Source organism: Rhinopithecus bieti, unplaced genomic scaffold (genome assembly GCF_001698545.2).
Source record: "Rhinopithecus bieti isolate Rb0 unplaced genomic scaffold, ASM169854v2 scaffold_15117, whole genome shotgun sequence".
Lineage (NCBI taxonomy): Eukaryota > Metazoa > Chordata > Mammalia > Primates > Cercopithecidae > Rhinopithecus > Rhinopithecus bieti.
The window spans coordinates 222,660-232,653 of record NW_016808014.1 but is presented as its reverse complement, the minus strand read 5'-3'; the positions used below and the strand labels follow the sequence as shown (position 1 = coordinate 232,653).

The following is a 9,994-nucleotide window of genomic DNA, read 5'->3' as shown; positions in this document are numbered from 1 at the left end:
CCCTGTCTCAAAAAAAAAAAAAAAAAATTGTAATCCTATAATATCTATAAATATTTTGCTTAGTTCTTTTGCCAATGTTAATATGAAGTGCCAAAATAAAATGTACACCTCATTTCCTACCTACATTAAGAAAGGCTATGCACTGTAGGAAGACGGTTAATGGAAAACCATTATCACACTGGTTAGTTACTGTAGATGATTACCAGTTACAGAGATCCAGGTGTAAAGGCTAATCCCTTTGTATTTTTTAAGCATTAACTACAGTGGGCAGCTGCTTAATGTAAAATATAAAAAACAGGGCCGGGCTCGTTGGCTCAAGCCTGTAATCCCAGCACTTTCGGAGGCCGAGGTGGGCAGATCGCCTGAGGGTTAGGACTTCAAGACCAGCCTGGTCAACATGGTGAAATCCCGTCTCTACTAAAAATACAAAAATTAGCCAGGCGTGGCGGTGGGTGCCTGTAATCCCAGCTACTTGGGAGGCTGACACAGCAGAATCGTTTGAATCCAGGAGGTGGAGGCTGCAGTGAGTCGAGACCGCACCATTGCACTCCAGCCTGGGCAAGTAAGAGTGAAACTCCATCTCAAAAACAAAGAAACAAACAAAGAAACAAACAAAAAAACAAACAAAAAAACAGGGGAAAGGAAATTATGATTTCTTGTTGGCCAATTACATGTCAAGCATGGTGCTAAATGTTTTCAAGCACTGTAAACCACCTAATTGTCCCGAAGATCATTTCATTAGAGGTGTCTAATGATCAGTGGTAAATTCACCTGTGCTTTTATGAGGTTATACTTGATTTACCTGAGATACAAAAACAAAATCACATAAAAGGGAGCAGCCTAAGATTTGGTTGAAGCCAGCATGTTGGCCCACAGGAAAAAAGTGATAGTTGACTGATTCCTATCTGTTAAATCCGGACATTCATCCCCATGTGCTCTGGGTGCTGAACTATTCTGTGCAAACACCACTTCCCTTCTCCAAGGACCCAGTGCTGCTACAAGGCTGCTGCCCGGAAATGAGCACGCCACCATTCTGATCAACTTTGGCTCCTTTTTATTCAGGAAGCATACACTAATTCTTTTTATACATTTTTTTTTTACATTCCAGAAATAAGCGAAAATAGCAGTTTTAAATATGTTACAAAGTTGGCTTTTCAGGCTTAATAAGCTTTTTGAGAGAGGGACCAGCTAACTGACCTTTTCATCAAAGCACCAATGTATCTTCAGTCTTTTACCAAGCTCTACCACAGCTGTGGTTGTCTTGGATGTGCTGCACATCCAAACTGTGTGAAAGCTATAATGGAGAGTTGCTGTGAGTCTCTCTGCAAGGCACCAAGAACAAACAGTTCAAGCTTCCTTTCTTCAGATTGAACCAAAGTTTTTGAAACTTTCAACTGCTCTCTCAAGTAGTGCTCTCTCAGCGTGAAGACTAGAATTTGTTAAAACCCATATATCACAAGATACAGTAAATCACTTCCAATATTCCGGAAATCACATGGTAGAAGTTATAAATAAATGAACACTAAAATTACTTTAAGAAACTTTTACATCATTTAGTTGGTAAGGACATTTACGTGTACAGCACAATTTATTGTTAAACATTCTATAACTGGCTTCACACAAGGATGAAAATAGATTAATACAAAATGATCTGACATTTTCAGTAAATCTGGAATTAAGACTGGATTTTTATTGTAGTCAATATCAAGTTTACATATTGTTGCAGGTTGCTGTGCTATGCCCTTTAAAATGAGAATTTCTCGGGGTAAAATTCCATTTGGATATGTGTTCTTGCTTGTCAAACTACTAAAATCTGAGGGACACAGCAATATCAAAGACACAAACAGTAACTGCACAATATCATCTGCTGGATTAAGCTAATACAAGTGGACAGAATTCTTTAGGTTCCAATATCTAATAAACCACTATGTGAAATGAACAAGGTGAGACATCTTATGAATATACTCTGCAACCGGAACATGTAGCATTTAATTCAAAAATCTGCCTCATTAGGCATTTACAAAATAAATTAGTAAGATCTCAATTTGCTTGAGGCATAACAAGCTCGTAATGGCCCACTTGGCCTTCCTGTTTGAGCTGATCTAGTAGGTCTTCCTTCCGTCTTTTTCTACCTACCACCAGGTACCTATCATGGCCCACCCCATGAGACTTACTCTTAAGACCATACTTCTGGGCAATCTGATGTATTTGCTTCCGTTCGTCATTAGTCAGCTCTCTAGAGAAAGTCAAATCTGTGTGGCTCTCGGAGCGGGCATAGTTTCTGATGATCTGTTCAATATCTCTCTTGGCAATTTTATTCACCCTCTCTACATCCAGACCAAGCCCTTCCCGCTTATGCTGCTCTTTGACTGAGATAGGCTCCCGTATGCCCTCACCAGATTTACCTAAACCACCACCAGTCCAACCCATCTTTCTCAGAAGCTGATTTCCAATGTTATCTTCTTTGATTTGTTGTTTGTAAGCCTCCTCTGCTGAGCGGCCCTGAATTTCATTTCTTGAAATCACATCTTCAACAGCTCCTTTCTTCAAGTTGTTAATGACAGTTGGCTGGGTCTTTTTGAGGGTTTTCACAGCTTCCCCAGCAGCTTCATATTTGACAGTTTTCTTCACCCCAACTGCTTCTGCAATTACTTCACTCTCTAGAATCACTTTGCATTTCCAGCGGAGGCCTGTCATCCTTTCATAGACATACTCAACTGTCATTCGGTTAAACTGAGCTGTGTCATTCAGCGTGCACACGGGATTTGAAGAATTCTCATAAACTACAAGATCCTTTATATCTTTCTTCTTTCCAGATCCTCTGGGTGAAGAGCCTGTATGGCACTGTGAACTTTTGACAGATGGATAAGTGGGCTGTGTTTTTTGAAGAATTTTCAAAGCCTCGTCGGCAGCTGCATGTTTACTTGTTTTCTTGGTTCCATAACCTTCAGCTAAGCAGTGATCTTGTAAAAACACTCGACAACGCCATGTGCGATTTGGCATCATCTCATATTTGTATTCAATTGACATCTTGTTGAATGAGGCAGAATTGTTAAGGATACCAATTGCATCATTTGCATTTTCTGTAATGACAAAATTGGTCCAGTGTTTGGCGGAAGCATTAAAAACTGGCTGCCCAGAAGCATCTTTACCCAGCACCACCAGGTCTTCTGGTGGTTTCAGAGCTGGAGGAAATTCATAGGAGGACATGCCAATCTGACACACCACGAGGTCCTCTCCAAACGTATGTTTGAATTTCCGCCGGACAACTCTAACTTCAATACGTTTCTGCAAGAGTTTTACAGCTAGTTCTGTAGCTCGATCCCTGGACCCATTCTTGCTGCCAGCATAACCTGTAGTTAAGTAGATATTTTGGCATCTAACTTCACAAGCATAGCCATCAGTTAGAAGTTTTTTATTTTTGGGGATGTCGGCAGGAGGAATTTCCTTTAAAGGAGCATATATATACTCAGGATTTGTCTTACACGCCTGAATACAACGAGTTAACATATATGTATAATTAATTTTATCAGATCCAGAAGTCATCTCTGGATTAGAAAGGTTCTTCCAGATTGTCGCCGTTAATTTTTCAATAAAATACTGCTTCTCGGCTACCACGGACTCGGGAAATGTCTGTGATGGTGAAGGCTCAGGAGCTGACTGAGAGTTTGCCTGCTGTGATGTGCTGCTTGGGGCAGGGTTCCCACTGTCAAAATACATGTTGGCTGCTACAGGCTGGTCTTTTGTGAGAATGAATCCTGATGAATCACAATACTGAGAATTCCCATCTTGTATACTGAAAGAGTCTTGAGTATAATCTTGGTAGATGTCTCTTGGCATGCTGGCAAAATGTGTTTGTTCATTTACCTCTTTTGTTTGAGGGCCATAAGGATCTTCCTGTCTTTCATCTTTTGAACTACTAGCTACAAAATGTACAGGCTCAAAACGAGGTCTCGCATGGAATTTGGAACCGGCTTGCTTTTTAGGAGGATTTTGACCTATAGAATGAGTGAAATTTACAATTCATTAAAATGGGAATATTTCAAAAGAACCAAACAGGAAAATAGTACCAACCATATTATTTGCAAGCTGCATTGTTGGTACGAGATACTTCCATCACAAAAACTTCACATCATTTGGGTGAAGGGACTCAATTATCAATGTAAGATTCCAGCATAAGGAGGGATGTTCCCTGTCTTTCCACATGTACGGGAAGACCCTTGATAGAAAATATACCATTGAGTCAAGTATGCAGGTCACCACCACACATTACTGGTAGCTGCTTTTGCATCAAATGAGCTAAAGCACAGGTGAAGTATACTCTTCACTTGTGCTGGAAGGTGAAGTGGACTGGAAGATTGTTCCAGTACAATCTCATACCACCCATGCTGAAAAGCTCACTTAAGGATTGAAAATGGGAAAGAAAATGGGAAAGATGGCTCTAATGCAAGGCAGATGATGAGCAGAGGCAGTTACAAAGCCTTTCTCTTTTGTATCAGAGGTGAGTGACTCTGTGATGGTGCTTTACATAGTTGTGACTAAAATCAAAGAAAAGAATGATCAAAAGTTTTCAACTTCAAAACCTCAGCTCTGACCCATTCATCACAAAAGGGTGTTTGCTCTATTTTCTTTCTAGAACAAACAACAGCTGGAAACTAATGATTTATGTGAGATGCCAAATTTAAAGCTATAGAAGAACTCTGATGAGGCTATACTAGACACTAGAGCTTCCTCCCTGTAACACTGCTCAGTAGAAAGCTCGTCCATTCCGGACCCATCCAAGAGGATTTAGGGACTTAGATGCTCAAGTGATCACAGTATAAGATTTTATTTAGAGGGCGGTTCCATGGCATAAATTTCAAGGACTGCATAATAACATGATTTCAATAGTCTTAGTTTTCAATTCTATTTAGCATACTCAAAAAATTGTATATAACTAAAAGCTAAAACTCTTTTACCTGTAAGAACTAATATTACCAATGTTATTTGAAATCATATACCACACTCATATCATTTTTTAAAGCCATGTTGTTTCTTCAAATCCCACCTTTCAGAAACAAGTATACTCACCATCACATGTTGAGAGGTGGCGTTTTTGACCTTTGGAAGGCTTGGACAGCACCAGATCATATGAAGGCATCTCCCCAATATCAATACCTTCAGCCATTTGGAGAATTTTTTCCATCAGGCGTGGGCTATACCTATTTAAGTTAATATAATCTACAGTTAAAACAGGTAAGGATGTCTTTTTAAAAAAGCTTCAAAATAAGCCAGTCTTATAATTGCTCCCACAAGACTTTATCAACAGGGTATTTTGGCTATAAAACCAAAGAATCGGCCCTAAAATATTTACCCATCAAATGAATAATTATGTTACTAATTAGGAAATCAAGATTTTTTCAGCATAAGACATACAAATATAAACTCAAAAAATTTTAGCAAAAACCTTATCTTTAATTTGAATTGAAAATATCAGTATAAATTCATGATTTGTTTTGATTGTGGTCTCCACCATTTCTCTTGAAATGGAATCAGGGTCCTTAGAGAAGTGGCTAAGTCTGTGGCAGGAAATGTCTAAGGTGAGCCTGAGAAATCTTCTAGCACCTAAAACCAAGGAATCTGTCAAAGATCAAAGGGGTTGTGTCAAATGGACTTGGAAGCCAATCTGAATAGACTCATACTGGCAAAGTGAGCCAACTAAAATATCGATAAGAACAATGATGGCAATGGATTGAAACACATCAAATACGTTGAAACTCCATTAGTTCATAATGATACTTACAAACTATTATTGGTCACCTTTGAAGGATGGAAGGAACCATGTCATTATTCTGCAAACAGGTAAATATGAAAGGAAGAAAGCAAACATTTATCCTGCATTTTCCTGTATAAACTGTACTTAGAGCAACCAAAGAGATGATGAGGAAAATATCTTTTAGAGAAGCATTCCAGCTAATAAATGAAGGAACGATGGACTACTACCATTTCGTAACCTATAATAAAATAAAAAACAATCATCAGGCGGGTATGATGGCTCACACCTGTAATCTCAGCACTTTGGAAGGCCGAAGCAGGTGGATCACTTGAGGTCAGGAGTTCGAGAACAGCCTGGCCAACATGGTGAAACTCCATCTCTACTAAAAATACAAAAATTACCCGGGCATGGTGGTGGACACCTGTAATACCAGCTACTCAGGAGGCTGAGGCAGGAAAACTGCTTGAACCTGGGAGGCAGAGGCTGCAGCGAGCCGAGATCATGCCACTGCACTCCAGCCTGAGTGACAGAGCTAGACTCCATCTCAAAAAAAAAAAAAAATCAACCAATGAATCAATCAATCAATGGCTGCTAAATCTATTAGGTGAAAAGCTAATGGGGGAAGAACTCACAGACCCAAGCAAATATTCTCAACTGATTACTGACAAAGGTGCCAAGGCAATTCAATGGAGGAAGGATAGCCTTCTCAACAAATGGCACCGGAACAAGTGGGCATCCATAGGCAAAACAAAAACCAAAACAAAACAAAAAAAACAAAACTCTACAACCTAAACTTCACACCTTACAAAAAACTAACTCAAAATGCATCATAAACCTAAATGTAAAACTACGAAACTTTTATTGAAAAAAACACAGGAGAAAATCTGTGGGATCTAGAGCTAGGCAAACAGTTCTTAGGCTTGATAGCAAGCATGATCCATAAAGAAACTGGTGATAAAATGGACCTCATTGAAATTAAAAAGTTTTGGCTGGGTGTGGTGGCTCACTCCCGTAATCCCAGCACTTTGGGAGGCCAAGGCAGGTGGATTACTTGAGGTCAGGAGTTCAGGACCAGCCTGGCCAACATGGCAACACCCCATCTCTACAAAAATAGAAAAAAAGCAATAGCTGGGCATGGTGCTACACACCTGCAGTCCAAGCTACTTGGAAGACTGAGGCAGGAGAATCACTTGAACCCGGGAGGTTGCAGTGAGCCGAGATCGCGCCACTACACTCCAGTCTGGGTCTGGGCGACAGAGTGAGACTCCGTCTCAAAAAAAAAAAAAAAAAAAAAAAAAAAAAAAAAAAAAAAAAAAAAAATTTTTTTTTTTAAAAGATGGGAAAGGGGGAAAAAAAAAAAAAAAAAAAAAAAAGAATAAAAATTTTTGCTCTTGAAAGACTGTGAAGAGGATGAAAAGTCAAGCTGAAGACTGGGAGAAAATAGTTGTAAACCACACACTTGACAAAAGACTAGTACCTAAAACTCAATAGTTAAAAAAAAAAAATTCAAATTAAAAAATGAACAAAAGACATAAACAAAATATTTCACCAAAGAGGATAGACAGATTGCAAATAAGCACATGAAAAGATGTTCATCACTAGCCACCAGGGAAATGCAATTTAAAAATCACAATGAGGTATCACTATACACTTATTAGAATGGCCAAAATAAAAAAGTGACAATGGCTGGGCACGGTAGCTCACGCCTGTAATCCCAGCACTTTGGGAGGCCAAGACGGGTGATTCACGAGGTCAGGAGTTCAAGACCAGCCTGACCAACACGGTGAAATCCCATCTCTACTAAAAATACAAAAATTAGCTTGGTGTGGTGGCATGTGCCTATAATCACAGCTCCTCAGGAGGATGAGGCAATAGAATCGCTTGAACCTGGGAGGCAGAGGTTGCAGAGAGCCGGGATTGTGCCATTGCACTCCAGCCTGGGTGACACAGCAAGACTCCGTCTCCCAAAAAAAAAAAGTGACAATACCAAATGTTGGCAAAAATGAGAAGAAACTGGATCACTCAGACATTGCTGCTGGGAATGTAAAATTATACAGTCAGTCTCGGAAAAGTTTGGTAAGCTCTTATAAACCAACATGCCGCACGGTGGCTAAAGCTGAACCCAGCACTTTGGGAGGCCGAGACGGGCGATCACAAGGTCAGGAGATCGAGACCATCCTGGCTAAACACCCCTGAAACCCTCCTAACAAAAAACAAAAACTAGCGGCGCGACGAGGCGGGACGCCTGTAGCCCAGCTACTCTCGGAGAGGCTGAGACAGGATTTAATGGCGTGAACCGGAGGCGGAGGCTGGCAGAGCTGAGACCGGCCACTGCACTCCCAGCCTGGGCGGCAGAGCAAACTCCGCTCCAAAAAAAAGACAAAAAAAAAAAAAAAAAAAAAACCAAACATTAGACTGGGTGCGGTGGCTGACGCTTGTAATCCCAGCACTTTGGGAGGCCAAGGTGGGCGGATCACCTGAGTTTGAGACCAGCCTGACCAACATGGAGAAACCCCGTCTCTACTAAAAAGACAAAATTAGTCAGGCTTGGTGGCACATGCCTGTAATCCCAGCTACTCGGGAGGCTGAGGCAGGAGAATCGCTTGAACCCAGGAGGCGAGCCAAGATCGCACCACTGCACCCCAGCCTGGGCAACAAGAATGAAACTCCGCCTCCAAAAAAAAGAAAAAAAAAAATCAGTTACCACTTGATCCAGCAATTGCAATTACACTCTTGGACATTTACTCCAGAGAAATGAGAACTTATGTTCACACAAAAACCTGCTTTATTTGTAACAGCCCAAAACTACAATCAACCCAGATGTCCTTCAACAGGTGAATAGTTAGATTCTGGTACATATACACTATGAAACACTACTTGAGACAAAAAGGAACTTTTTTTTTTGAGACAGAGTCTCGCTCTGTCACCCATGCTGGAATGCAATGGCGTGATCTCGGCTCACCACAGCCTCCGTCTCCTGGATTCAAGTGATTCTCCTGCCTCAGTCGCCCAAGTAGCTGGGACTATAAGCACGCATCACCATGCGGGGCTAATTTTTGTATTTTTAGTAAGACAAGGGTCTCATCATGTTGGCCAGGCTGGTGTCAACCTCCTGACCTCTCCACCAGCCTCAGCCTCCCAAAGTGCTGGGATTACAGGCATGAGCCACCGTGCCCGGCCATCTCTTTGTATTATTTCTTACAGTTGCATGTGAATCTATAATTATCTCAAGAAAATTTCAGTTTAAAAGCTGATCGGGGACTTTATCATCTTAATATCACTAAAAGTGGGACAACCAAACATGTACCCCACGATGTGATACAATAGAACATCACGGCACTATCTAGAAAGCATTATGGCTCTCCAGAGAATTAAACCTGAACCTAATCAAGTTCCTGACTCCCAGAAACATGTGAAACACCACAAGAATGGAACTATCCAACTCCAGAATGAGGGAACAGTATGTGACAGCCCAGTCTCCTCATCAAATAAATACTGTAGAATGAAAATAAAAGAGGGAGTGGCTATAGGTTAAAGGAGATGGATCAATCAAATACACTGTATAGACTTTGTATCATGAATGAATCAAACAAGCTGTAAAAAGACATTTGAGACAAATGAAGAAAATGACATGAAAGGCATTGGGTGATTTTTAAGAAATTACTGTTAATTTTGTTGAATATGAATAATGGTATGGTGACTCTATTTTTTAAAATTCTTATCTGATACAGATGTGTACTGAAGAATGTACAGGTGAAATATTGTCATGATTTTAAAAAATATACTCCAGACTAGTGCCCACAAAAAGCTAGGGCAGAATAGATGAAGGAAGAAGGGTAGTATGGCAGACTGCTGATGATTGCTGAGTGATGGGTACACGGGATTCATTAAACTCTTTTCTATTTTTGTGTGTTTGAAATTTTAAGACAAAGCTTTAAAATATACAATAAAAAAAATGTCTCCTGGCTGAGCACAGTGGTTCATGCCTGTAATCCCAGCACATTGAGAGGTGGAGGTGGGCAGATCACTTGAAGCCAGGAATTCAAGACCACCCTGGACAACATGGCAAAACACCATCATTTCAAAAATAAAAAATAAAAAAACAAAAAACATAGCCAGGCATGGTGACCCATGCCTGGAGTCCCAGCTACTTGGGAGGCTGAGGTGGGAGGATCACTTCAGCAGGGAAGGTCAAGGCTGCAGTGAGCTGTGATAGCACCACTGCACTCCAGCCTGGGT

At 40.6% G+C, this 9,994-nt stretch overlaps 1 protein-coding gene across 1 annotated transcript in view; it reads right to left on the bottom strand.

The window, feature by feature from the left end:
• Positions 1-1,037: 1,037 nt before the first annotated feature.
• Positions 1,038-9,994, bottom strand: part of NKRF (NFKB repressing factor) — a 14,850-nt gene continuing 5,893 nt past the window's right edge. Inside the window, exons 2-3 of the mRNA XM_017885157.1 lie at positions 5,071-5,201; positions 1,038-3,998 (exon numbers count right to left, since the gene is read on the bottom strand). Coding sequence (XP_017740646.1) covers positions 2,041-3,998; positions 5,071-5,201 — 2,089 coding nt within the window. The 3' untranslated portion in view covers positions 1,038-2,040. The remainder of the gene's footprint in view (positions 3,999-5,070; positions 5,202-9,994) is intronic.